Source organism: Fusarium venenatum (genome assembly GCF_020744135.1).
Source record: "Fusarium venenatum strain MPI-CAGE-CH-0201 chromosome Unknown EDB82scaffold_4, whole genome shotgun sequence".
In the NCBI taxonomy this organism is placed as follows: domain Eukaryota; kingdom Fungi; phylum Ascomycota; class Sordariomycetes; order Hypocreales; family Nectriaceae; genus Fusarium; species Fusarium venenatum.
The window spans coordinates 3263969-3289415 of NW_027072132.1; the positions used below are offsets into that span (position 1 = coordinate 3263969).

General features: G+C 48.1%; 12 protein-coding genes across 12 annotated transcripts; 7 read left to right on the forward strand and 5 right to left on the reverse strand.

Annotated features, from left to right (window-relative positions):
- Nucleotides 1–1105: 1105 nt before the first annotated feature.
- On the forward strand, nt 1106–2672 carry EDB82DRAFT_314758 (uncharacterized protein). The gene is made up of 4 exons (XM_025738010.2): nt 1106–1285; nt 1343–1421; nt 1516–1727; nt 1794–2672. The coding sequence occupies exons 3-4, from the start codon at nt 1573–1575 to the stop codon at nt 2293–2295; spliced, it is 657 nt and encodes a 218-aa protein (XP_025592813.1). The 5' UTR covers nt 1106–1285; nt 1343–1421; nt 1516–1572; the 3' UTR covers nt 2296–2672.
- On the forward strand, nt 2673–4212 carry EDB82DRAFT_314759 (ubiquitin-conjugating enzyme/RWD-like protein). Its single transcript, XM_025738011.2, has 4 exons — nt 2673–3111; nt 3164–3258; nt 3314–4035; nt 4093–4212. Exons 1-4 carry the CDS (start codon nt 3050–3052, stop codon nt 4168–4170), a joined length of 957 nt encoding a protein of 318 aa, XP_025592814.2. The 5' UTR covers nt 2673–3049; the 3' UTR covers nt 4171–4212.
- A 466-nt stretch (nt 4213–4678) lies between these two features.
- On the forward strand, nt 4679–6123 carry EDB82DRAFT_541020 (uncharacterized protein; the record flags this gene model as incomplete). Its single annotated transcript, XM_025738012.1, has 3 exons — nt 4679–5477; nt 5595–5700; nt 5760–6123. 3 exons carry the CDS (start codon nt 4679–4681, stop codon nt 6121–6123), a joined length of 1269 nt encoding a protein of 422 aa, XP_025592815.1.
- Nucleotides 6124–6259: 136 nt separating this feature from the next.
- Nucleotides 6260–6834, forward strand: EDB82DRAFT_314995 (uncharacterized protein). Its single transcript, XM_065607461.1, has 2 exons — nt 6260–6388; nt 6465–6834. The coding sequence occupies exon 2, from the start codon at nt 6471–6473 to the stop codon at nt 6783–6785; it is 315 nt and encodes a 104-aa protein (XP_065463339.1). The 5' UTR covers nt 6260–6388; nt 6465–6470; the 3' UTR covers nt 6786–6834.
- Nucleotides 6835–6882: 48 nt separating this feature from the next.
- Nucleotides 6883–7845, reverse strand: EDB82DRAFT_480220 (Ribokinase-like protein; the record flags this gene model as incomplete). Its single annotated transcript, XM_025738014.1, has 1 exon — nt 6883–7845. The coding sequence occupies one exon, from the start codon at nt 7843–7845 to the stop codon at nt 6883–6885; it is 963 nt and encodes a 320-aa protein (XP_025592817.1).
- Nucleotides 7846–9481: 1636 nt separating this feature from the next.
- On the forward strand, nt 9482–11956 carry EDB82DRAFT_569285 (cytochrome P450; the record flags this gene model as incomplete). The annotated part of the gene is made up of 11 exons (XM_065609886.1): nt 9482–9656; nt 9711–9843; nt 9902–10239; nt 10304–10419; nt 10538–10645; nt 10701–10923; nt 11026–11082; nt 11206–11344; nt 11404–11547; nt 11693–11855; nt 11909–11956. 10 exons carry the CDS (start codon nt 9482–9484, stop codon nt 11763–11765), a joined length of 1506 nt encoding a protein of 501 aa, XP_065463340.1. The 3' UTR covers nt 11766–11855; nt 11909–11956.
- A 1567-nt stretch (nt 11957–13523) lies between these two features.
- EDB82DRAFT_315198 (permease for cytosine/purines, uracil, thiamine, allantoin-domain-containing protein) lies at nt 13524–15509 on the forward strand. The gene is made up of 4 exons (XM_025738016.2): nt 13524–13932; nt 13985–14152; nt 14219–14620; nt 14676–15509. The coding sequence occupies exons 1-4, from the start codon at nt 13670–13672 to the stop codon at nt 15370–15372; spliced, it is 1530 nt and encodes a 509-aa protein (XP_025592819.2). The 5' UTR covers nt 13524–13669; the 3' UTR covers nt 15373–15509.
- On the reverse strand, nt 15510–16655 carry EDB82DRAFT_315153 (dihydrofolate reductase-like domain-containing protein). The gene has a single exon (XM_025738017.2). It carries the CDS (start codon nt 16442–16444, stop codon nt 15647–15649), a length of 798 nt encoding a protein of 265 aa, XP_025592820.1. The 5' UTR covers nt 16445–16655; the 3' UTR covers nt 15510–15646.
- Nucleotides 16656–17827: 1172 nt separating this feature from the next.
- Nucleotides 17828–19594, reverse strand: EDB82DRAFT_315214 (uncharacterized protein). The gene is made up of 2 exons (XM_025738018.2): nt 18888–19594; nt 17828–18834 (listed from the first exon to the last, which is right to left on the reverse strand). The coding sequence occupies exons 1-2, from the start codon at nt 19467–19469 to the stop codon at nt 18151–18153; spliced, it is 1266 nt and encodes a 421-aa protein (XP_025592821.1). The 5' UTR covers nt 19470–19594; the 3' UTR covers nt 17828–18150.
- Nucleotides 19595–19706: 112 nt separating this feature from the next.
- On the forward strand, nt 19707–21228 carry EDB82DRAFT_514172 (peroxisome targeting signal type 2 receptor). The gene is made up of 3 exons (XM_025738019.2): nt 19707–20043; nt 20102–20327; nt 20381–21228. Exons 1-3 carry the CDS (start codon nt 19871–19873, stop codon nt 21038–21040), a joined length of 1059 nt encoding a protein of 352 aa, XP_025592822.1. The 5' UTR covers nt 19707–19870; the 3' UTR covers nt 21041–21228.
- EDB82DRAFT_514174 (P-loop containing nucleoside triphosphate hydrolase protein) lies at nt 21229–23794 on the reverse strand. Its single transcript, XM_025738021.2, has 2 exons — nt 23157–23794; nt 21229–23102 (listed from the first exon to the last, which is right to left on the reverse strand). Exons 1-2 carry the CDS (start codon nt 23504–23506, stop codon nt 21440–21442), a joined length of 2013 nt encoding a protein of 670 aa, XP_025592823.1. The 5' UTR covers nt 23507–23794; the 3' UTR covers nt 21229–21439.
- A 44-nt stretch (nt 23795–23838) lies between these two features.
- Nucleotides 23839–25426, reverse strand: EDB82DRAFT_514177 (uncharacterized protein). Its single transcript, XM_025738022.2, has 2 exons — nt 24680–25426; nt 23839–24630 (listed from the first exon to the last, which is right to left on the reverse strand). The coding sequence occupies exons 1-2, from the start codon at nt 25071–25073 to the stop codon at nt 24041–24043; spliced, it is 984 nt and encodes a 327-aa protein (XP_025592824.1). The 5' UTR covers nt 25074–25426; the 3' UTR covers nt 23839–24040.
- Nucleotides 25427–25447: the final 21 nt, after the last annotated feature.

Genomic DNA, 25447 nt, shown 5'->3' on the forward strand with positions numbered 1-25447 from the left:
ATTCGGGGGATTGGGTCCGTTGACCGTACCGATCCCGCGGTTCGGGAGCTGCATGACAGAGGCAAAGATGGTCAGAAACAATAATGAAGGAGATATAATGGTGTTGTCAAGGTCCGTATCGCACCCAACCACGTCTCGAGGACAATAAGACTTGTCATTTACAAGCTATAGAAGTCAAAGCCTGTGTGGCTTGTCTGTTTGCTTGTAGGTTTTGTGCCACGGTACGGTAAGAAAATGGTTGTTTCTAAATGCCCAAGAGTTGATTGGCAAATGGAGTGGTATAAGCGCATGGTAGGTGATGCTGGGGTGACGCGGGTTACACAAAGTTACTTCTGAGCTATAAACTCAGTTGCCTTTGTCGAAGGATTGAAAGAGAGTTCTGATGCTGTGTAACGCCAACTTTCTGGACAAACGCCCCCATGTTCAAGCGTCCTTATGTTGAGGCTGAAGGTTGGCTGCCTAGTTCAACTATTGATGCACGTCGCTGTTATTGTCATTATGTCTCTGTTGTACCTTTGAAGACACTCTTCAAGTCTCACAGCATGCAGGTTTTTGATTCGCACATGGGGGTTCGCATCATAAACTGAACGACGACAAGTTGTAAGCGAGGGTAGGGTGATGAGCAGCGTACCTGATGCTGATGCTGATGTGATGCTGCGATGCTACTACATACTCAAACTGCCAAGGTTTACCGGTGATCCCGTGGTAACACAACCGAGTCAAATGAGAGCTTCTGAGTTACCACCTGTTTTGCCGAGGTTTGAAGGATTGATGCCCATGCTATTATAGCACTGAACGCAGATAACTGCTTTTGGAGCTGCTGCGTGTTTGGCTCTATTGGGAAACCACCGAATATTGCACTGGTCAGCTAACTGACATTCATTGCATGGGTGTTGGAGATGGACTGGTGCACTCTGTGAGTTGAAGAATCATGAAAAAGGTTAAGTTTAAATTGGCATGCAGAGAAACACTATTATTACCTATACTTTCGGTGTCTTTACTATGCTCTCAGTGTCTTTAATATACTCTCAGTCTTTAATGTAGTTCTCCATTCTTTCAAGACAAAATCCCCTAGAGATGTTATAGTTTAACAAATGCTCTCCAGTATCATTACCTTTGAGTTTTCCTGCGCAAATAATAAACCTAGATGTTGAGTTAATACAATTTGTTAAAAGGGTTTCTTATTCAATTGAGCATATATATAAACAAGCAATAACCACCTAATCAACCGAATCACATTCACAATCGCATCTAGACACAGTACAAATTATCGACTCACAACACTGTACGATCCGATTAATCAGGGTTCCAAGGCATCTTGTTCTAATCCGTCATCGGTTAGGCATCACCCTCCACTCTGACTCTGAGGTTAGTTACGACATCGCAACTTTTCCTCTTTCCTGACTACTACCAAACAAAAAGTAAGTAAGCAGATCCTGAGGATAGTCTAGTCTATCCTGTTTCGCCTTCTTTTCTCACGTTTCGCAGTTGACTAATCTCCTGATTTTGCTGCAGACACCAGTTTCATTTCCCCCCACCACTCGCATCACCCACATTCCGGAGCTTTTCGCAATGGCTGGCAACAAGAAGAGCGACAACAGCAAGAAGGCTCAGGGCAACGCTCGCAAGGCAGAGTCCGCCGCCCAGAAGCAGGCCGCCGAAGACGCCCGTCAAGAAGCCAATGAAGCCGATAAGTGGAACAAGGGAGCCAAGAGCAACGCCAAGAAGTGAGTTTCGCCGCCGAGGTAATGCATAGCTTGTGCAAGTCGCTAACCTTTTGTTTCTGCGCGCAGGGAAGCTGCTGCTGCAAAGGCTGCTGAAGCTGAGAAGAAGAAGGCTGAGAAGGCTGCTCTCGAGGCCGAGGAGGATGCCAACAATCCCTCAAAGGGCCCCAAGAAGTCAAAAGCTCCTGTCAAGAAAGCGCGTGGCCTTGACCTTTCCCAACTCGACGACGACAAGCCTTCAGCCATCAACGCCTCTGGTATCGATAACGCCCTCGATGCCCTGTCCCTGACAGGCAACAAGGACGATGGCAAGGTCGACCGACACCCCGAACGACGATACCCCGCCGCATACGCCAAGTACGAGGAGCGACGACTCGACGAGATGAAGAAGGACGGCAGCGGCATCGGACTTCGCTTGGACCAGAGAAAGACCAGAATTAGAAAGGAGTTCGAGAAGCACCCCGACAACCCTTTCAACCAGGTCACGGCCTCATACAACGCTACAAGAGACGATGTTGCGACTATCCGTGAACAGGAGAAGTCTAAGATCGAGAAGCGCCTTGGACGATAGAGCCTCATCTTCTTCTCTTTCATTTTTATTTTTTGCTTGCTAGGCTAGGGAGATATCACAAAAAGCTGGGATGCACGAGGGAAGGATAACAAAAGTTTTGTATGGTGGAATACTTGTCTAGGGAATACCTAGACCACACACGGGTAGCATCTTTGCAGCTTTTTCTAAAGCTAACATTATGCTATAATTCATGATTACGAGTCCAGAAGAGATGCAGTACCCTGTAGAGATAGATTTGAATAGACAAAGATCTCTTTTGGCATGAGTATAATCTCGAAGCAATGGTACCCCTCTGGTATGACCCCGCCATTGATCCAGCTAACTACCTAGCAGATATTCCTTCGGCAGAATCGATGGAGTATAGGGTAATATCTCCAAAAGTGGTGTCATGACATAACTTGTGCGGAGCTGTCATGATACAATTTGCAACAGGTTTATCGTTGGGCGTGACCTAGCGGAGAATGAATGTTATTAAATTGGCTTCGAATATATATCATAACACCTTTCATAGTTGTACGCCTCGTCGCAGTTCCTCATGACTTCAACCAACATGAGTACCCCGCTGTCGGCTGTCTTACAGGCTTCACCGCCTGCCAGATCGCAAATCATAGCTCCTGAGCTGGCGCAATACCACCATTTTAACCAACGCCAACCTTACAATCTCAACAATGCTTTGTGTTGTCTTCTGAACATTCAAACTCCTGCACGCCTACAGAACCTTACAATTTGATAACCGACCGCGACCGAATCCACAATGTCGCCTTTCAATATGAGCGCATTGCCTTCGCTGCGCAGACAGCAACTCCTCTCAGAATTGTTTGTCCGATTAACACTTGCGTGATGGACCTAGCTAACAAAAAAAATACAGCGCTGGACTCAAGCAGGCTTGTCCAGAAGGGATATTCGTTAGCCTCACCCCAGGAGATGCCACGCTCTGGTCTGGCGTGCTCTTTGTTCGCAAAGGTAATCATAGATCTAATAGCGATGCTGATCTTGCGATATTGACTACTCATGATAGGCCCCTACTGTCCTGCTATACTCCGATTCCAAATATCCTTCCCCGATTCGTATCCTCAGCTTCCGCCCGTGGTTGTCTTTACGACAGACATGTTCCATCCCCTCATCACGCCTCTAACAACATACATGTACACAACCGACATACAAGAAAGTGGTACTGTGAGCGCATCAGACCAGGAGCGACTACCGCCGGGCGGATTCAGCTTGCGCCATGGTTTCCCAGACTGGTTTGGAAGGGGCAGACGGAGCATGGCAGAGGCGAAGCAGATAGATCAACAACGATTGACGAGTTCCGATGCTGTTGCTGCTAGCACTTCTACAACACCAGCAGTAGCAACAGTTTCTTCATACACGCGCACTGGTCAAAAAAGTGTTTCGGCTTACGAGGTTCTACACTACATCCGCAGTGCGTTCGACGACGAAGCAGTCCTTGACTCGGTGCCCCTCACAGCAGCCGGAAATCCAGGAGCATGGCATGCATGGAGGACGCACCGAAAGGCGATAGGGAAGCTTGTAGAGGATGAAGCGACCGAGGAAGAACAAAAGAGTGAAGAGAACGACCAACAACCTACAGAGAGTGCGAAACCTACATCCACAGCGACACCCAGACAACCCGGAGAATGGAATTGGGATGGCGTATGGGAGGACAGAGTCAAGAAGAACGTTTCATCCAGCTTATCAGAACCCGTCCTGTACGGCGAGACGAAAACATCTGACGACCTAGTAAGTTTTCTCTGTTGATTTGGTGGTGAGATGATGAAGTTTTGCTAAATCGTATAGATCAAATTCCTTGAGATGGAAGATAACGACATTGATTCGGTAAAGGATAATCTTCGACGGACACTTGGCCAGACATAGCTCTGGAGCGAGAATCATAGAACAGCTGCCTACCTATCCTGATACCTTTTGATGCATTTGTGTGGCGGTCACCTTTTCTTTCTTCACAAGCAAGTGACTCTTCGCCTTCTTCGGGGATCAAGCTTGGTTGGGATGGTGGTTGTTGCCTTTTGATAGTATTTATTCTTTGTAAAACAGGGCAAGAATGGTAAGAATAAACCGCCGCGACTTCTTAGGTTGTTTCCATGTTTTCTAAAATCGCAAGAGCAACTCTGATACCCGTGAAATATTACCTTTGTCTGCTTTAGTAGAGTTGCCGTGAAAGAATGTTTGCCTTTCAATAACATCTTCCTCTTTATTGTATGAATAAAGTAGGCCAGTTTTGTATCTCAATTTCTCAACTGTTCTGAATCATTCTTGCGAACCGACTTGAAGCAGATAGATATATCAGTTTTCTTTTGCCCAAAACACAATCTTTTGTTACTGTCGCCAACACTACCCGAGATAAACCGCCTTCGTGCACTCTGCGATGACGAGCCTAGGCTACGAAACCCCTTTTTGGGCAGATCTTGATGCCTGTGAGCGTGCAATTGTCGACGAAAAGCCGAGTCCATTAAGAGTTGCGACATACAATGAGAACTTCCAAAAAGATACCCGATATTTAGAGAATCGATACAAGGACAATAGCGTGAAGCATAGCAAAAGCTTTCAGGAAGATGACTTGCTCACAGTCCCCAAGAGACGAAAGGTTGAAACGCAATCAGGGAAAGAGAACGTGAGGACATTTCAGCACAACCAGACGCTCAGCACTCGAAGCAGACGAAACATGTATGCACCCGGGCATTGGGCACAACACGATAGCCCACCTCGACTTTTGGGAGTCATGCCTTTGCCACAGCTATCGGTCAAGAAGAAAAGACAAGCACACACACATGCAAGGGTACAGCCCGACCAGAACCGCTCGCTATCCCCCTTCTCAGTCAATACTCTGCCGGCGGCATATGAGATGCGGCGTCCTGGAAAGATCCATTCCCCTTTGACCAACCTATACGACAGAGACTCTATGTACAGACAAGAGTCACCGCTTAATTTTCATGCAACAGGCTGGACTGGGTATCCTTTGCCACCCGACAACAATCTGCAACTACCGCCGATCAAAAGTCTCACCACCTTACCACGTCAGAGGACAGTGTCTTGCCTGGCACCAAAAATTAGCATTACACCGGAGGTAACTGTTATTGAGGCGGGGCATAATATCTTTTGGGTAGCTATTGAAATATCTGCCACTCCTTGGTGTATACCGGAGAACAACATCCAGCCAGAGGCCTGTTAGGAGCGGCCCGATCTATTCATGGATCTGGCTGGTCTAACTCAAGAAAACTTGGAGTGTAGGTGCAAAAAAAAAAAAAAGCCCCTTTACGGACCAATACTTACAGCGAATGTAGCTGAGAACCAATCCGAGACCAATGGCCTTCGTGATTTGAACGTCCGTATCCTACCAACAGAAAAATCGTCGATCATTCGCATCCTGCAGGAGCAGCCTTTTCCCCTGTAGGTGCACATTAGAAGGGGTATCGGACTGTACAGAACGCTAGCTGACCAGTCAACAGCGATCGCCTCGACCCTGGTCCCAGTATCTGTCTTCTGGTTAAAGTAAGAGTCCATGTTGTCAAGGATATGCAAGAAGAAAGACAAGAATGCCCACAGAAAGAGATAGACAACCTGATAGAGGCACTCGAACAAGAGCTTGGTGACTCTACTATAAACTATATGACAGTGCGATTGTCATATCGCCCTTCAGCATTTCCCGAATGGCAGGATGTTGGCAATGCGAGCGACAAGATGTTCACTACAAAAAGCAAGATCGAGACAGCGGCCACGGCCTCTGTAAAATTACACAATGCCATGTCGCTTTGGTCCCCTGCGCCGGTGTTGAAGTCCAATCCATTGCTTCCTCTGATCGAGAGACACTAGGGTGCCACGAACGCGAGGGAGGTGTTGAGGCGGATGGCTACTGTAAGCTATGTCCGTTCAAATGAAGGCATCGGCTAACCAAAAACCAGCCAGAAAGTGAGGCGACAAGGGCGGGAGTACAGACGCCTTTGGATGACGGATACACTCCTTTGATCCCTTTGAGAAACGCGAGTCTCCAGCAACGCTGCGATAATGCCGGGCCTGATCACATAGCACCGTTGCCTCGTACCCGCTCACGACAGGCAATAAGAGAGGATTTATCCAGATGCGGCAGTTCAGCGTCAACTTGTATAGCGAAGAAGAGCCCAGAGGCCCCGCTGGCTTTGAGGGCTCACACTAACAGGGACATGGGGGCAGGCAGTTCAGCCTCCACGCAATCAGGGGAAGCAGATTTCTCACGTGGGGAACCTGATATTTCCGTTCCCAGAGGACAAAGGAGTTCTTCAGGTAAATCCGACAGCAGCACGTTATGGAAGGGGCGTTCACTAGGGGCCGAAACTCTGAGGGGATTATTCCCGTCGATGGCGGTCCTATCGATACCGGCTCGAAATCGGGAGACAACCGGACGGCCAGAGGGCGAAAATGGACTCCGAACGGTATCTCCAGCCCATGACAGAGGCAAAAAGGACACAGGCAAATGGGGATGGGCGACGTGGTTTTAGTCTAGAGAGTGAACGGAGTAGGCAGTTTCCGTATACCCAGTGGGATTCGAATGTTTTTGTTGGTTCTTCTACGAAAGAAAAGCTGTTGCTACCTTGACTATAGTTCATCCTTCCAGGGAATAGAGATTTGAGCGCCCTTGCGCGCAACAGTCAAGGCAGCTGCTCGATTAGCCGCGGTGACAGCAGCTTCAATGTCAAATTGGCCGCCCCTAGCAGCGACAACGGCCAAAGAGTAAGAACCAACAAAGGTGTCGCCGGCGGCTGTGGTGTCCACCACGGTTGTCTTGGTGGCAGGGAGCAATGCACTCTGGCCTTGCTTGTTAGCAAAGTAGACGCCGCGACCTCCCAGAGTGATGATGACGTTGTGGACTCCACGGTCAATAAAGACTCGGCCAATACGGTCCAAGCCGATAAGAGCATCAAGTTCAGACTCATCACACTCTGCAAGAATCGCCGCTTCAGTCTCGTTAACAACAAGGTGGGCAAGCCCGTCATAAGCATCCATGGGCAAGGCCTGAGCGGGAGCTGGATTGAGAAGCACGGGGACGCCATCTCTCTTAGCAACCTTCAAAGCCTTCATTACAGTGTCGAAGGGGATTTCGAGTTGCATTATGAGAAGGTCAGGGCGAGGGCCTGGAAGAGTCTCGAACTCAGTTGGCCTCAGAGAGTGGTTGGCCTCAGGAGACACAATAATACGGTTCTGGCCCGAGGGCTCATCGACAATAATGATGGCGATCCCGGATTTCTGGTCCTGACGAGCACTAACCGCGTCAACAGAAACGCCAAAAGAGCGAAGACTGTCAAGGAGGAGAGTTCCGTAGGGATCAGCACCAACGGCGCCCACCATGGAGACGTTGGCTGAAGGGCTGGTCAGGTCAGAATCCCGGGACAGCTTGCCGCATGCTACAGCCTGGTTGGCGCCTTTGCCGCCGGGCGAAGTGTTGAAATGGGATGAAGTGAGTGTTTCACCGGGTAGGGGATGGTGTGGGACATAGGAGACGAGATCCATATTGAGAGAACCCAGGACCGTAATCTGCGGAGCGCTAGCGTGGGAAGCCATAATGAACGGTGGCAAAGAGGGTTCGAGACGGTTTGCAGCGGTCAAATGAGTGAGAAAGCCCGAGTGACGGTGTTTTGCAGAACAACAAAGTTGATGGGAGAGGAGACGCTGTTAGTGAAGCGTCACGTAAAAGTAGAGGTGAGTGAACAAGGTAACCTCGGTAGTATGCTAACAGGCCGAAAACACGAAAACAGACTCGCAAAAGAAACTAAATGCTTCTCTGAGCGTATCTAACCGAGTTGAGTTGAGTCGAGTCGGTATTGTGGATGGTGCTTTTGCTTGAATGGATATTGATTGATGAGTTCATGACTTGTCGTCAGGAACCGAGTCATGTGCAAATGCTCCCCACCTGCCCCAGGTGAAAAGAGTGAACCAGCCACGTTGGTTGTGGGGACGGAAAGTTCCATTTTGCCAGAATTCTACTGCGCAAGTAGTACCTACCTATGTACTAGTGTGAGCTATTCTAATACTCTACTATCACATTGTTATTATTCTCTTTTCTTTCTTATTTTATTTTTATCGTTTATAAACCTTGAGTGCATTAAAGCTTTTATAATTCAAGAATGTTGCAAACTACCAGGTAAGCAACATGTTATGGTTGAACACCTTCCCACGTTATTTATAAGACTAACGGGCCAATGGTAGACCCAGACATCGATGCACAAGTGCCGGTCTACAATATCTTAGTCTCGGTACCGAGAGTAAGAGCGCATATTGCTCCATCTCAGGCCGTTTAGCCGACATAAATTAGAGCTCACTAACAATCAATCAGTGAGGCAACGGCCCCTTGTGCATGACCGACAGTAGGTAAATGCGGCAACTAAGATTTAGTTTGGTAGTAGGTAGTGAGGCACCTATGAAGCTAGACCAAACTACAGATACTTGCCAACCCCTCTGACTTTAACTGACCAACCAAGATCAGTGGATATATGCTTAGGAAAGCCATTTTGGATAGCGTCTCCCAATAACTACCCAAGATGGGAGCTTGTGCTTTGACCCCGACAAGTCGAGGCTCAAATTGTCAACCTGCTGAGTTAGGGGTTGGGCCCAAAGGGATGGAACCGAGTCTTTAGACATCGGTAGGGAACCATTTCACCCAATCAATCGTGTCAAAGTGCATTACACTGTACTATGCAGCATGGTAAGGATATGGTGGTGTTGTGATGAGACCGACATATGTGACAATCCAATCTTGGCTATCCACAAACCGTACCACTTTATGATTTAAATGCGTAGGGCTGTGGAAATAAGACGAGAATGACTTCTATTGTAGGTGCCTGAGTAGTTTGGTATTCGCTACATGATTTGCGTGGGCGCTTCTAGTCACTTCTTACTGGCGACGGCGCTATTTCACCACAATAATATTGAAACTTAGCCTTCCTGATAGGAAAGGGTGCTTCTTCCCATCCATGCGTGAACGTTTCACTGGAGCAACAGGTATGGATACCCAATATGTGTAGCCAAGCACTTGCGCTCTCCCTCTTGGGATTATATCTATCGCTCCTGCCTTGCACAGCGCCCCATGGATGTGTTTCAATTTCAACAAGAACCTGCCTGCCTACCTGCCCACCCGCCTGACTGACTCGCCCTTGGGGAGCTCCTGCCTGTTATGATAGAACACTACTCATTTGCCCATATGCTCGGGCCAGCTCTTTTCCTCACGGGCTTGTTAATCTTCTGGGCCCACAAGCATTTTCAACCTACACTACCACTGCCACCCGGGCCACCGTCTGAATTCCTTCTCGGCCATACCCGTGTCATACCTAAGGAAAACGCTGCCAAGGTTTACTCGAGATGGTCCAAAGAATACAGTGAGTTTGCTTTCCAAAAGCTTGATAACCGACCTCTGACTTTGGCTTCGAAAGACTCGGACATCATTCATGTCAGGTCTTTAGGTCGGTCTACCATTGTTCTTCATAGCGCAGAGGTTGCCAAGGACATCCTTGAGAAGAAAGGCGCCAATTTCTGTGACCGGCCTAGGTTCACCTTATTAGAAGTGTAAGTCCTAATCCCCGCCCCTCACTTAATTGTACTAAGTATTTCGGCCCTCTCGCAGGATGGGATGGGGAAAGACGTTGACTTTTCTGCCATTTGGAAAAAGCTGGCAAATGCACAGAAAGCTCCTCCAGACGACTTTTAGCAACACCAATTCCCGTCAATTTTACAACTTGCAAAGGGATGAGGCCCACCGTACGGTAAAAGCCATCATGACAAGGCCCGGCACATGGGAAACATCTTTGCGCCGATTTGCAGTGGCCATTGTTTTGCAAGTGAGCTATGGCACGGAAGTATCGAGCGACGATGACCCCTATATCCGAATTGCTAACGATGCCATGTATGCTACCGGCAATGGTGGAGTTCCTGCAAATAGTGTTGTTGATCTAGTTCCCTTTAGTAAGAGTACAACTTACCTAGCAGGGGTCCAAAGTATGTATGCTTGCTAACAGGCCGAACCCAGTTCGTTATCTCCCAGATTGGCTTGTCAATGACTGGTCTTTACGATTTGCTCGACAATGGCGATGGGCTATCACGAAACTACACGAAGTACCCTTCGCTGCCGCACAAGCCGAGCGTGTGAGTTGATCTTAAGTGGACAAACCGCTCTGCATACCATACACACCTAACCAAAACACTAACTTCTCTACCGTTATGTAATGATGAGTTTTCTGCCAACACATCTCTTGCACATCAGCTACTGCGGTCGTATGAGTATAATCAATCACAGGGCAAGAACCAAAAGTGGTCGCTGGATGATATCAAAGGGGCTGCAGGCGCAGTTTTCATCGCAGGCGCCGACACCGTGAGTTTACTTCATTACAACACTTGATTTCAAAAACTGAAAACTCGACTCATAGACATGGGCAACTTGTGTTATCTTTGTTCTAAACATGGTTCTCCACCCCGAGATACAAAAGAAGGCACAAGACGAGCTTGATGCGGTAATAGGACCCGGGAAGCTACCCGAGTTCTCAGACCGATCCTATTTACCATACATCGAGCATATTGTGCAGGAGATTTACAGGTACACTCCGATTGACAAATATACTCGCAAAATAGTATACCGCATGCTGACAATGAGTACACTTGGAAAGATGGTCACCGTTGGCTCCTCTTGGTCAGTATTTCCCATCTAGTATTGGCATGGGAGTAGGGACCGTGCCAACTTCTAACACGCCGTAGGGATCCCCCACAAATCGCTTCACGATGATGTCTACCAGGGCATGTTTATTCCTAAAGGTATAGTGGCAAAATACACACAATGTTCATGTTGTATACACACAGTCAGCTAACAGCCCATAGGGTGCGATCATTTTCTTTGATATTATCGGCATCATGACGACGAAGTGGAAATGCTGACAGGCTATAGAACTGTTGTTTATGCAAATTCTTATGCTATAGCACATGATGAGCGAGTCTACAAAGCTCCTCACGACTTCAACCCTGACAGGTACAGCGCGGGAGAGCCATATCCCGTTGGCAATTTCGGGTTTGGGCGTCGGTACGTAGCAGACCAGTGCTGCCTCAACTCGAGCCACGGTTTCTGACGATAGCTTATAGGATTTGCGTCGGTCGGTTTCTAGCGGACAACAGTGTCTGGGTCATGGTAGCAACAATGCTGTCCACTTTGAATTTCTGCAAACAGGTGGCCCAGGACGGAAGACCAATTGAGCCTCGAGTACGATTCACCAATGGTGGAACCTGGTCAGGCAATCCCTCCCCGCAGCTCATTGATCCCTGCTTCTATCTGGGCCCCACAGTCCCTTGATACTCGCAGTAATACCTGGACCCTTGTCTTTGCTACATGAAACGGGCTGGCTGATGAGGTTACTGACAATCTTTACAACAGTCACCCAGAGCACTTCGATTGTGACATCAGGCCGCGAAATTCGGCGGCTACGGCACTCATCAACGCTAGCTGAGACCAGTGGCAGAACCATCCTTGCAATGCAGTGCTTTTGCACTAAAAGAAGGACACTCACAACAATTTTCCCAATGAGCTGATGAACCTTGTCAGTCATGTGCCGGCGCCTCTAGACCTGACAAAACCTCTAACTTATTACAGCCAAGCGCCACCATAAGTCATTGCTTATTGCATCCCCCAGCCCAAGGGTACATACTATAAACGTCTGTAAACTATTTTTTTTTTACTTCTTTCTTACATTGTCCTCCCTAATTCTATCGTGGCAAGACACCCCCTTCAGAATACGGGATAAGACGATGTGACCCTTGAGGACTGTGAATATGTGAATATGTGAATATGTAGGAGATGATGCGATTTTCGTAATCACACGTCGGATTTTTTCCCCCATTGCAACTCAGGGCATACTAGTTCCTTTCTGCAAATCCAGGGCCTGTCAAGCAGGGATTCCGTCAATTTTAACTTCAAGGTTTTCCCCCAAATATAAGCCATTATCTGATATCGTTATTCTACATAGTACTCTACTGAGTTACCCAGTCGTATTGCTGTGATTAACTTGGCGTCTATGGCATCCAGCTACTGTTTGTAACCCCCAATAGAAGCCGTTGGTGCTAGTGATTGAGCGCATGCAGGCGAAAGTCATGGCGTTGACGAGCCAGCCCATCGAATCTCATCCAATGAATTTTATGTCAAATGAATACGTGCCTTCATCCTTCCATCGGCCCGACGTCCAGCAACAGGATCCTGCAACATCAAGGACTTAAACGGTACCCGGTCTATACCCTCTTTTGGAGACTCAGCTCACAGGGCAGATAGCCCAGCTGTATGTCCAGATCTATCAACATCTTTTTTTCTTTCACGTGCGTGGTTGGGATAATGTAATGGGTGGCGGGTAAGGACAAAAGCTTGTCTTGCTGCACTCGAGTCAGGCCAAGTTAACGACTACAACTGGGCTGGCCTGAGCCATCATGACTAAAATGGATCATTTCTGTCATGGAGCATGTCAGTTGCAATTTTAGGTGGTGGGTATCACAATATACTATAATACCAATTAGCAGTACTATACATCAGGCTTGGCTTGACTCGCTCAAAGAAACTGATGACCCAGACACCTACTAGGTTTAACACACGCAGTATAGCACGTTCCCACAAAAGTAATAGATCACGATGTGCTTTCTGTTCTTGGATGCCCTAGAGAGCATTTGGTACCAGAGTTTTTGCACATCCACAATGCCTCGCCAAGCATGTGTCGCTTGGCCTTGGCGGGCCGTACCACCGCCGTCTACGCCCAAGTGATGATTGCCCGGGGGTAATCAGGAACGTATTGGCGCGTGTATGTGTTGTTGTGCAGGATACTACGTTGAAGATCATTTTTACTGTTTTTGATGCACGTGTGGGCGTGCATCAGCCATGTCTTATCGGGCGATCATCCATGAACAACCACCCAAAGCTACTGATGAGCTGGAAGATCATAGACGTTGGTCCCAATATACTTCCAGAACTAGTCTTGTTGCGTTTTAGGGTTACCTCGTTGTATGGGACTGGCCCGTCGTTGTTATCTCCGAGACATCAGCGTTCGAAACAAGACCTGAGCTGTCAGTCAAAAGTGTGAATTGAAACTCGTATCTAGGCCCTAACAGAATACGGTTGGCCTTGGCACATTGGCTGTATGCTATAACGTAGAGTCCTAAGGGATAGGGTTGAGCTGTAAAGTTTGTTAGTGATTCGGCAAGTCTGCAGCGCAACGACTGTAGAGTGAGGAACTGCAGAAAAGAGGATCACTGAAAGGGCATATTTTGGCTGACTCCATTTAAAGGTCACAGGGAACCCGTTCTTGCGAGCCCCAGCGACTCTCAACCTTTTTCGCCCCATACCCCAGCCGCAAATCACTGACTAGATAATGGAATGATGGCACACAAGGATCCAGAAGCCAACTGCGAATGCGATGTACCGATCGATATGATAGCAGTTGATGAAGAAAGGAACACGCTTGGTGCTTGGTCCTCTTCGAACCGAGTTACTCGTCCCCTTTCGAAATGGTATAAGCTATTGCTTCAAGCAGGCGTGGAGCAGAATGGTATTCGACCGGTTCCCCCAGAGGAAAGAACAGAGACACAACACAGCAACCTCTTCACAGTCTTCTTTACCTGCCTGCTGTGCATCCTGCCGTTAGTTGTCATTGAAATGCGAAGCCTGTGTTTAGAAACTGACATTAGGAAGTATCCCTACTGGGGCACTCGGCACGGTCCTGTACGGTCTGGGTCTACGAGATGTTTCATTGATCATCATCTTCTTCAACATAGTGACTTGCTTACCGCCGGCTTTCATGGGTATAGGAGGATATAAGACAGGAATGCGCCAGATGGTGCAAGCCCGATATTCCTTTGGGTGAGTCTCAAAGCTGATATTCGTTGGAAGGACAATACTGACGCTGCGAGTTTTTGAGACCTGTAGGCTATATCTCGTCATCATTCCGCTCCTTCTTAATGCTGGCACAGTAACCGGGTTCACGGTTGTGGGATCAATCGTAAGTGGGCAAGCTATTGCTGCTGTAAATAAAGAAGCGAACATCAGCATCAACGTGGGCATCGGTATCGTCTGCATCCTCAGCTTCTTGTTAGCATTCCTGGGCTATAGGGCGCTCCATCTGTGGCAACGGTGGCAGTGGCTGCCAAGCCTGATCGCAATAGTTATTGCTGTTGGCTGTAGTGGAAAACACCTGGTGCATCAGGCTGACCATGAATCAGCAACTGTCAAGAATGTTGTTGGGTATGGGAGTCTGATGGCAGGGTATTTTATGACCTTCGGAGGGACTGTCTCTGATTTCACTGTATATCACAGCCCTGAAGAATCCAAGTAAACAGTTCTGACTCCGCTATAGAAGTGGCAAAGTAGGCTAACAGTATGGTAGGCGCAAAGTATTCGCCTGTGTGTATCTGGGCTTCTTAGTCCCCTCGACGCCTCTGCTCATCCTCGGGGCTGCTATTGGAGGTGCCATCCCAAACGTCGAGTCATGGCAAATAGCCTGGAATGACTATGGAATAGGTAGAGTTATGGATGAAATGCTTAAGCCAGCTGGTGGGTTCGGTAAATCCGTTCTTGTCGTACTCGCCTTGAGTATCGTGGGAAACATGCTGCTGTCCTACTATTCGGTCGCTTTGTGTTTACAGATGCTCGTTCCTGTTTTCACCAAAGTGCCACGATTTGTCTTTGTTATCGCCACATTGACCATCATGGTCCCAATGTCAATTTATGCGGCAGCACAATGGGAAAAGTCTTTGGTGAACTTTCTGTCCATCATCGGTTACTGGTCTGGGTGCTTCGACGCTGTAATCATCGAGGAGCTCGTAATATTTCGAAACAGAGACTACGACTTGCTCGACCCCAAAATATGGAACCAAGGGCGAAGACTTCCCACTGGGCTGGCAGCTATTGGTACATCAATAATCAGCCTTGAGTTGGTTATTCCTTCGATGAATACACCGTGGTTCACTGGGCCTATAGGGGCAAAAATTGGCGATATTGGCTTCGAATCGGCTTTAGTAGTCACTGGGATTGCTTATTATCCTCTTCGAACTTTAGAAATCAGGCTGATGGGTCGTGTTTGATATGCCCGTGTCAGCATGGCCACTGGCTGATGACATGGTCTTGAAATCAAAGGAGATTCATGGGTTTCCCGATATCTCACTATCATGGATAAGACAAGGAACGACACAATTGTGATAGATGGTGATAACGAGAGAGGCGAAATCCATATGGAGCTTGAAAGTATGCTTAGAAACGTGAGGGACCGAACCAGATAAAAGGTGATGGGGACGATAGCCAGAAGGCACGAGCAGTAATGGAAGAGATGAAACTGTGTTTACAGACCAGCTTCAGACGCTAGTTGTTCAGAGTGCCACACAAGACAACGTCTTCCCCAAAAGGATGCCATGAAACATTGGATAGTCTCGCCACAGGGATAGGAGTGCCAGTCAAATCTTGGAGACGGTCTGGAGAAACCAGTACTCCTCCTTGACCAAGCCAAGTCGGTGCAATAGTAACGATCACAGAGTCGATAGCATTGTGAAACCGAGGATCAAGTAAGGAGTTAATGATTTGGCCTCCTCCCTCAACCATAACACTGGAAAGATCCTCGCGGAGTAATGCGTCAAAGACGTCGCGCCAATCGAAGCGCTTACGGCCATTGGATCCAAGTGTGGTAGGGACGTAGATGTACTTGCCACCGTGCTCTTCGAGAATTGAAAGACTCGTGGCAGGTATATCCTGGGTATCCATTCCAGTCAAAACAAAAGGGGCCAAGCCATTCCCGAGACGTGCAACCTCTAGGACTTTTTCCGTGTGACTAGGAGTCCAACGAAGATGAGGGTCAATAATAATGGGACGTGGTTGACTCGTAGCACCGCTGATGCGGCAATTGAGAGCTGGAGAGTCTGCCAGAAGAGTAGATACGCCAATAAGAATGGCATCATGACGCGAGCGAAGGTAGTGCGTCATAGCTTTGGAGTCAGGTCCAGAGAGTCGAGTGCGGACACCCGGTGCCAGGGAGAGCGATGAATCCAACGAAGTAGCGAAAGTGAGAGTCACAAAAGGTCGTAATAACGCTTCATTTGTTGTCGATGGCGGCAGCCTCGGCTCAAGCATGGCTGCCGAGGACGCAGGAAAGCTAAGCTCCGACATGGTGTTGATTCTTCTTCGGAAGAGACTTGGAGTCGTATTTAATGACGTCAGGCTCTGTAGTTCCTCTCAGTTGAGTACGCAAATCGTTGAAGCTTGCTCTGCAGGTTTTTGTCGACTTAATCAGGTACTTACATAAACAAATAGGGCTATGATGAGTTGTGATTGAGATGAAGTTGAAATTGACTTTCCTGATGGGAAGGATGATGACACTCCTGAGATACAAGTGGCTGATTGAGGGACAGACGGGCGGGTATCTGATCTGACAGCGGCAGGAACGACCCACATGCGTCTAGGCAGACGGGCGGGAAGGAAACATCTTCTTCAATACTTTTTCTGTCGGTCGAGATCTTTTAACGTAATTATATCATGTATAAAACATAAGGAGATCGTTGACTGCAATGAGGAAACAGCCCGTATTATTGCAGATGTTTTTATACTTACCTCTAATGGGTATGCACTTGAGCAGCTATCAGCCAACAATCTGTAATAGAACTTTGGAAATTGGGGAGTTGATTATATGCATACAGATTTCTGGGTTCAGAACAATCAAACGACAAGATGATTTACCATTAAATTCTCGTGTTGATAAAGTACTACGGTTTGTGGAGTAGATACGACTCGGTTGGCCCATGCCTTTGAACAAACATATTCTGATATCACCCTCATTATATACCCAAAACCTCCCTTCCCTCAACCAATTTCCAACGGTAAAGATTTCAAAACTATGATAGACCTTCAAAGTTCCCGACTGCATACGAGGCTATAAATAGCCGAAAGCGCTATAAATGGATCCTAGGACCTAAATACTAGGCTCACCAAGTCACATGAATGGGGTAAGCATTAATCATCTAAGACAATTGAACCGAGTCCTTGGGTCTGATCTCTCAGATCAATGTGTGTTTACAAGTTGTTTTGTTGCCGAATGTGCGAGTAGACGGGGATTGATCCTAGGGATAAAAGGAATCCGTGTAACATGTGTATCCTAACAACAAACTGGCGGATATTCCCAAGGGAACTACATGAAAATCCTCTTTACTTGTGCTATCAGCTTTTTGCATTCAGACAGTATAATGGCGAGATCTTCCCATGTATTCCAGACAAGCCAAGCAGGTGGTTACTTGTGAACTTCATAAGGGGACTGAGTCTGCATCCGCTGGCAAAATGGAGACGCAGCCATTTCGAATGGTCGATTATTTGTATTGATAAATTCAAACAACCCCCCTTTATAATGTATAATGTGGTTCCAAGGTAGTCCAGCAAAGAAAAATGCCCCTTGTAGTCTGCCATGGGTGTTGACATGCACCGAGGCAACGCTATTATTGGGCTGAACAAACACCAAAATAGGATATCGCCTCTATAATACTCAGGCTCTTGCCTGATTTGCTTTGATTTCCTGGTATTAACATGTCTGTCTGACGCGGGCCTAGCCAACAACCAAGTCAAGCTTGTCCTCGTCTCAGCAAAGACCTCCGATCTCAAGATGATGCCTGCAAATAAAGTATTTATTGCGCAACTGCATGCAACATGCGATAATGTTACTTCAGGATTAAGGTAGAGTGGACAGTTTTTCTGGGGTTGTCGTGCCTTAGGTAACCTGACCAACTTCCACCTCGGGATTGTTTCTGTACACACCAGCTGCAGGGGCTGACAGCATTCACGGCCATTGTTTCTGATAGATTCATTATCTATTGTTATGTTGTACCCAACTACTTCTTGAACTGGGGGTTCCCATCTTCGTCAAACTCAGCCCACTGAAAGAAACCACAATTCTCTTGTCCCGGAGAATTGGCATAGCACATCCAAAAGTATCTCCCAAAATTATCTTTCTTCTTTGTCACTACCCTAAGCACGCATGGCAGCCCACACCGGCATTTAGGGGTGAGCTTTGGGTGCATATTGGCGCGATAGTCTCGGTATGTAATGTTGATACGGGTTGTCCCTGAAATGGGATGAGAATCGATCGATAACGCTGGTGCAATGCTGTGCTTCCATTCCTCTTGCATCTCAGCATGCATTACCAAGAGTGAGTTATGAGGAAGATGGATCGATATTTGTCCCTCCGCATCTCGGTCCTGGGCCGTTTTGCTGTCGCCATCCTTGGGAAGTATCCTTCTAACACGGAATTCGCGAGCGACGCCCAGGGAGATGGACCCAATGACCGCTCTTGGTCCGAGGTACGTTAAATGATCACTATGCCAGCCGACATTTTGCTGCGGGCCTGTGTAGGCGTTGACAAATGCCGAGTTCGGAACCCAAGGGTTTGGAGATTGATATTTCAACTTCTTGCCCCCAGGATATCGAGTCTTGATTCGTTTCTGAATCTCGGCGTTGACGGCTTCCTGAACTTTTGGTTTCACGCTGACGAGCTGAGGTGTGATACGCCGAACATCCTGGATTTGGTTAATCAAATGCTGTACAGCAAATCTACTATTTGAATATTTACCGTGAGTCGACCGCCGTTATAGTGATACTCCGTTTTCTGGCGTTGTATCTCGTCGTAGCTTTCGACGTAGAAGCTAGATGTATGAGGGCTAGAAACCGCGTTCTCAAATAGCTGGAATGTGATCTTTTCGAAAGTTTTTGATTCCTCTAATAGCTCTTCTAGCAACCGATTGGCATCCTCAGGGTGTAAGAAATTGTGAATGATGGTACATGGGGTATGCTCAGCAATGTCTTCAGGGTCGTACAGATGCAGTGTACTCCCCGCTTTCGACTTGAGCTTCTTTTTAGGTGTACTATTCAAGGAACTAGAATCACTTGTGGAAGTAAATTGTTTTAAGGATTGCTGATGTCCAACAACGCGGGGACCCTTCTTCATGGGTTTCTGAATTTTGAGAGATGTGGCGGCTTCAGATACGGATCCATCATGGGCCAGTAAGATATCGAGCAAGTATTCTTGGTCGAGCTGTGGGTGTAACGACGATAGCAATGCTAATTTGACTTCGGTTGGCTCTTCTGGCTCCGCGTTCTCTGTTTGCGGTCCTGGAGATGCTTTCCGTTTTGTGCGAGTCAAAAAGGCCTTCATAGTCTCAATCACGAGCCTGCAATGGTTGAAAGGTCATGTGCGATCCCCTCTGACAATGAATACTTGTCACGTACCCGGCATCCTGTGGTTTGATAGAAAGGCCTAGCAGTGTCTGTACAACGCGACGTTTCTAAAAATCTGGAACACGTAAGCACGTGACAGCTATTTAGCAGATTCGATTAGTACATAAACCCGGCCATGACGCAGAACCTGGTTAGACACATACACTCTTTCTGCCCCGCCGCCTCGGTGTGATTACCGCAACCGAGGCACATGTCAGTATAGCTTCGAGGGGAAGCTCATTGATCCAGGCAAGCAATTGTCTACTGTAGCTTTGCTCAGCCATAATACAACTGATGATAAGTGCGACTGTACTTTAACAGCACGCTTCCTCCGGCGCCATGGCTGCGATGCTAGAATACCGAACGCAAGGGTATAATCCCTATGCCGTTAAGTACTCCCCATACTACGACTCGCGAATCGCCGTTGCGGCGTCGTCCAATTTTGGCATTGTAGGCAATGGCCGTGTGTTCGCTCTCGCATTGACGGCGCAAGGTGTTGAAGTTGAGAAGACGTAGGCAATATTCTGGATGTTGGTTACCTGCGTAGATACTGATTTGGTTGTACTGCAGGTTCGATACAAACGATGCGCTTTACGACTTGGCCTGGTCCGAGATCAACGAGAACCAGCTGATTGTCGCTTGCGGCGATGGATCTCTGAAGCTCTTTGATTTGGGCGTGAACGATTTTCCAGTTATGAACTTTCATGAACACAAGAGAGAAACGTTCTCGGTGTGCTGGAACCCTATAACTAAAGATACCTTTATTTCCAGTTCCTGGGACGGTACAGTCAAGATCGTACGTTGAGCCGCGCTTCTCATGTTGAAAGTTCGAACACTAATGCTCAATAGTGGTCACCAACGCGCAATCACTCAATAAAGACGCTTCCCATTGGCACTTGCACTTACAGCACATCCTTCTGCCCTTCCAACCCCGCCTTGATATCTGCTGTATCCTCCGACTCCCACCTACGCATATTCGATCTCCGAACACCATCATCAGCGAAATACCACCTCACAGCGACGATACCCGTCCATGCTTCAGGACCGCAGCCGTCATCTGGTGCTTCTGCGCCAGCCGAGATCCTGACTCATGATTGGAACAAGTACAGAGATACGGTCATAGCTACGGCTGGCGTAGACAGAATTCTACGGACTTTTGACATACGGAACCCTGCAGGCGGACCGCTTTCTGTCATGCAGGGTCACGAATATGCTGTTCGGCGACTTGCGTGGAGCCCCCATTCGAGCGATACCCTCATCAGTGCTAGTTACGATATGACGGTGCGTTTGTGGAATGACGGGTCGATGCAGCAGCAACAACTACCACAGGGTCCAGTGATGGCACCATCAATAGGTACTCAGGTGGGCGTGATGAACCGACATACCGAGTTTGTTACGGGAGTCGATTGGTGTCTCTTTGGCATGGGTGGATGGGTGGCTACTGTTGGCTGGGATGAGAGAGTGTTATTGTGGGATGCCAACATGCTAATGGGCCAGCGAATACCATAACATCAAGATTCGCCTTGTTAGATTGGCGTTACTGGGAGTAAGCGTGTATGGTTCGGTCTTTGTCTCGCCGATGTAGAAACACTACTGGTTTGATTTCATTGTCGAGACCTTATAATAATGTGTACATCCTGTCAACAGAGACCATGGAAGTGATGAACATGAATTTCAAATATCACGAGAACGAAGGAGATGTAGGGATTATCATCATTTCCTAAGTAGAGTAGTCGTGGAGATTACCACATGATTGACGCCTGCAGACATGTCTATAAACAAACCCCTTTTCCGGTATCTTACAACAGTCCAAAATACACCAGTGCCCAATATAAGTACAAATCATGCATCCGTCCATCGTGTTTGTGTTGTTACATTTTAACCTTTTCACTAATCCGCTCTCATAACTTAGAACGAGGAACGGCTGCCATTACGGCTGCCATTGCGGGAAGAAAACCCGCCACGGCCGCGGGAGCCGTTGTCATTACGGCCGCCGAAACCGCGAGAACCGCCACCACCAAAGCCGCCGGTTCGGTTGCCGCCACGGCCAAAGTCGTCACGGCGAACGTTGGCCGCCATGTTGTCAAAAGGATCGCTGCTTCGTGAAGGTCGGGCACTACCACGTCGGTCATTACCAAAACCACCACGGTCACCACCACGATCACCACCTCGTGACTCGGAAAAGCTGTCTCTTTCCCTAACGTTCATACCAGTGGCACGTCCCAAGCCCATCTTGTTAACCCACATGGAGCTAACATAGGGAGGAGTATCCCAACCCCATCCGTGCTTTGTCCACTTGTTTACATCTTCGGCAGTTTCCACCTTATCGGTGGCAAGACCGAACATGGAGGTATATGTTTGAGAAAGAAGATCTCGAGGAATGACACTGAAGAGGGCCTTGGTGGACTCATGGTAAGAAGTGGACTCGCCGGCCTCCACATCGGTCTCGGCACTCTCAAGGGAGTTGTTCTGTGCGATGGGAAGACCCTGAAGCATCTTGCGAGCAACACGAACAGAGGAGTGAGGGAGAATCAACCAACCCTGACCCTCCTTGTTCTGTCGACCGGTTCGTCCAAGACGGTGAATGTAAGACTCACGGTCTCTGGGAGTGTCAATCTGAATAACGTGTGTCACGTCGGGGAAATCCATTCCACGAGCGGTGACATCTGAAGAGTAGAGAACACCAGACTTGGCCTCACGGAATCTGTCTGCAGCTCTCTGGCGCTGGTTCTGGCCCATCTTGGACTGAAGGACGTAGGATGGAAGGAAAGGCTTGTTATCGTTGCGAGCGTTCTGTCGCATTTGGAAGCCCAACTCGCCGCCGAGTTCGACAAGTGATGTGGTGTTCAAGTAGACAATGGCCTTGAAGGGACGCTCATTGGGGTCTTCGAGAGACTTCTTGTGCTCACGATCCATAAGCTCAAAGAGTGTGGGGAAGACCTGGGTCCAGCTGCTGACAGGAACAATGTGCTGAGGAACCTTGTCGTGTGTGAGAGACTCGTTCTCAGGGATGGTTTGAACGAACTCAAAGTCATCGGCTCGGACCATGGAGCGGGCCAGACGAATGACACTGTCGGGAATGGTGGCAGAAACGAGCATGGTCTGGCGGACCTTTTCTTCGGGGCGGGGAAGTTGGTTGACAATTTCGTTGAGTTCTCTCTCGAAACCAGTGTCGAGCATTCGGTCGGCTTCATCGAGAACCAGAGCAGCCAGGTTAGGAGCATCGATGCCACTGCCAGGGTCCTGGAGCACATCGTTGAGACGACCGGGAGTGGCGACAAGGAGATGGCAGCCCTGTCGGCGAGTCTGGTTCAGCATACTACGCTTATCGGTACCTCCAACGGCACACTGAACAACGAGTCCAGTGTTTTGGCACAGTCGGCGAGCCTCCATGGCGATTTGCTCAGCGAGCTCTCGAGTAGGCGATAGAACGATGCCACGGATGTCGTCGGATCGGGCTTGTCGACGAGCGTTTTTGCCGGCGAGAGATGGGTCCTCGACAATCATTCTTTGAAGAAGAGGCAAAAGGAAGGCCAAAGTCTTTCCGGTACCGGTCTTGGCTTGAGCAACGCTGTCGTGTGTTAGGGTCGGTGTTTGCGTCGTGTGTTGGAAACATTGTACTTACATATCAGTTCCCTTGAGAGCGGGCTTGATTGTCTTTGCTTGAACGGGTGTCATGGTTTCGTATCCCATGTTCTGGATGATAGTGCGAATCAAGCTTTGGTCCACGCCCTCAAGGTCGCCGAAGCGGACCTCAGGCTCAGCATCTGTTGTAGCAGGTTCTATTTGCTCAGCAGCGGCCTCGCTGCTGTAGGCCCGGAAAGAGGCAATCTTGTTGATGGAAGCAATTGGGAGACGGGTTGTCAAGGCCTGGCTGCGGACGACAGGCAGAGCGGCCCGGGTCTGAGAGAGGAGGGCAGCCGTAGTGGCGGTCCTGGCCTGAGTGGCACAGCGCCTGAGACTGGATCGAAACATGATGCCGATTTTAATTAAAGAATGACCTCTGCAGAGATTGCTGTTCTGCTATTGAAAGAGTTGTCAACAGAGAGTAACCAGGAGAAAAAATATGGATGGGTATAAAAAATTAGGTGGGATGGTTGGATGAACGGATGAAAGGTGGGCGATCAAGGGTCGCGCGCATCAATAACTTTGAGGAAAAATTTCATTTTTCCAGCCTGTTATCTTATCTGCTAATTGGCTGAAGAGACGCTATTATTGACTCAGTTAGCTCCCGCTGTCACGTGCGCAGCCGGAGGTCCCTCCGGAAGTCATTGGCTCAGAATTTGGAGGGGCGATTATGGAAAAATGCAGTAACTTCGCGTCTATTCTCATCTAGGCATGTATTGATTCTATGCAATTCTATAACCAATCCTTTAATCGTTGATTCGTCGGCTTCTTTATTTTCTTCGGGAATAAAGACGAGAAGGAGAAGTCGTAAGCCAGTATACTCCGTCCGCTCAGTCTATAGTGAATTCCACTTTTTGTAGGGGTCTCGAGTTAGTAGTTTCTTCAATGCCCCGGTGTCTGTCTCGACCCCACTATTGAGAGACCCTCCCCAAGACCGTCCGAGATGCCTTGGGTGACACCGTCGACTGTCCAGATAAAGACTTCCAACAGAGCCTGCGCAACTTTGCCGTCATTCATTTGACCGACTGCTTCAGTCAGAGAAGCACTCTGCTTCCCAATGGAGTTGGCTAGATCAACGCCATGTCCTATAATCGTCTCGGAGATCTTGTACTTGCGCTCAACCCGAGCTGCATACCTGACTAGTAGAAGTAGATATGGCATCAGGAAGCTGAGGAAGAAGATCAAATTGACAACTGTCATCTGAACTCCTCGATGGATGATAGAACGAGGTTGACTGGTTCTGTTCGTCGTCCGGTCTAGGTCTCTTTCTGCTTGAATGAGGCTCAACTCTTGTTGCTTGACATTATCTGGCAAAGCGGATTGTATGCGTTTCATTTCGCCTTCATCAAGATCCCGTGGCAGTGCTTTGAGAAGATAGGTTAACCCGTCAACAAAGGCTTTTCTCTCAAAGGCGACATCGTCCTCAGCTACAGCAGCTTTGCCATCAACTGAGATGTTGATAAGATTTGTGCCTTGCATTGTTAGTATGCACTGATTAGATGGCTGGTCAAAGTCACGTACCCTGTCGTGCAAATTTCCAATGCAGGCCAGATGCAGCTCTCATCACTGGCTCATCTTCTGGTAGCTCTGAATAAAGAACTCTACTCATCGGCCGAGCGCACAAGTCTTGGGACTCTGCATAACCATTGTGGTGTTTTACCATGTCGGACTGAAGTGGACGGCTCATGGCAGTTGCATCAGCTTCTGATAGAGGCCGAGGCTTAGCTTGTGATCCCGAGACAGCGACAGAAGACCGCAGTGTATGAGAACTAATACTCCGTCTTAGAAATCGAATAGGTCCCGATTGAAGCGAGGTTGGAAGCATGGATACAACGTTGAAAATCCTGCTTTCGGTGATTTGGTCGATCTTGACCTCGTCCATGGCGGGTGCAAACGATCCGAGATACGACGCCATGTTCTAAGAGTGTGTTATATCGTAAGTGTGGAAGCAGAAGGATAACAGTGTGGTGATAACGAAAGACTGAGCAAAAACGGATGAGTATTTAACATGTCATGATATGACATGAGGTAGAGGGCGACGGGTATGGATGCTGGACTTTTTAACCAAATGGTCCTACAAAGATCTCATGACAAACAGACCAGCTGAGTAAAAAATAAAGCAAAAGTTAGTGTCATGAAACAATTGCATCAAATAGAACATTGCACGAGGTCTCGCCTCGCCTCTCCTGCAGACCCTTATCAATTTTCTTTGAGTAGTCCCGTACCCTTCCGGAATCTACTTTTGACATGTGAAAACGGGTACTAACCAAAAGAATTGTTGAGGTGTGG

Excerpts from the sequence above, each read along its gene's own strand:
- EDB82DRAFT_314758 (XM_025738010.2), top strand. The coding sequence starts at position 1,573 with ATGGCTGGCAACAAGAAGAGCGACAACAGCAAGAAGGCTCAGGGCAAC. Across the intron at positions 1,728-1,793 it reads GCCAAGAGCAACGCCAAGAA|GGAAGCTGCTGCTGCAAAGG; the intron begins GTGAGTTTCGCC and ends TTCTGCGCGCAG.
- EDB82DRAFT_314759 (XM_025738011.2), top strand. The coding sequence starts at position 3,050 with ATGTCGCCTTTCAATATGAGCGCATTGCCTTCGCTGCGCAGACAGCAA. Across the intron at positions 3,112-3,163 it reads CAGCAACTCCTCTCAGAATT|CGCTGGACTCAAGCAGGCTT; the intron begins GTTTGTCCGATT and ends AAAAAAATACAG. Across the intron at positions 4,036-4,092 it reads CGAAAACATCTGACGACCTA|ATCAAATTCCTTGAGATGGA; the intron begins GTAAGTTTTCTC and ends TAAATCGTATAG.
- EDB82DRAFT_314995 (XM_065607461.1), top strand. The coding sequence starts at position 6,471 with ATGGGGGCAGGCAGTTCAGCCTCCACGCAATCAGGGGAAGCAGATTTC.
- EDB82DRAFT_315198 (XM_025738016.2), top strand. The coding sequence starts at position 13,670 with ATGATGGCACACAAGGATCCAGAAGCCAACTGCGAATGCGATGTACCG. Across the intron at positions 13,933-13,984 it reads TGCCTGCTGTGCATCCTGCC|TATCCCTACTGGGGCACTCG; the intron begins GTTAGTTGTCAT and ends GACATTAGGAAG. Across the intron at positions 14,153-14,218 it reads CAAGCCCGATATTCCTTTGG|GCTATATCTCGTCATCATTC; the intron begins GTGAGTCTCAAA and ends TGAGACCTGTAG.
- EDB82DRAFT_315153 (XM_025738017.2), bottom strand. The coding sequence starts at position 16,444 with ATGTCGGAGCTTAGCTTTCCTGCGTCCTCGGCAGCCATGCTTGAGCCG.
- EDB82DRAFT_315214 (XM_025738018.2), bottom strand. The coding sequence starts at position 19,469 with ATGAAGGCCTTTTTGACTCGCACAAAACGGAAAGCATCTCCAGGACCG. Across the intron at positions 18,835-18,887 it reads ATAACGGCGGTCGACTCACG|GATGTTCGGCGTATCACACC; the intron begins GTAAATATTCAA and ends AACCAAATCCAG.
- EDB82DRAFT_514172 (XM_025738019.2), top strand. The coding sequence starts at position 19,871 with ATGGCTGCGATGCTAGAATACCGAACGCAAGGGTATAATCCCTATGCC. Across the intron at positions 20,044-20,101 it reads GGTGTTGAAGTTGAGAAGAC|GTTCGATACAAACGATGCGC; the intron begins GTAGGCAATATT and ends GTTGTACTGCAG. Across the intron at positions 20,328-20,380 it reads GGGACGGTACAGTCAAGATC|TGGTCACCAACGCGCAATCA; the intron begins GTACGTTGAGCC and ends AATGCTCAATAG.
- EDB82DRAFT_514174 (XM_025738021.2), bottom strand. The coding sequence starts at position 23,506 with ATGTTTCGATCCAGTCTCAGGCGCTGTGCCACTCAGGCCAGGACCGCC. Across the intron at positions 23,103-23,156 it reads GCTCTCAAGGGAACTGATAT|CGTTGCTCAAGCCAAGACCG; the intron begins GTAAGTACAATG and ends AACACACGACAG.
- EDB82DRAFT_514177 (XM_025738022.2), bottom strand. The coding sequence starts at position 25,073 with ATGGCGTCGTATCTCGGATCGTTTGCACCCGCCATGGACGAGGTCAAG. Across the intron at positions 24,631-24,679 it reads TTGGAAATTTGCACGACAGG|GCACAAATCTTATCAACATC; the intron begins GTACGTGACTTT and ends TAACAATGCAAG.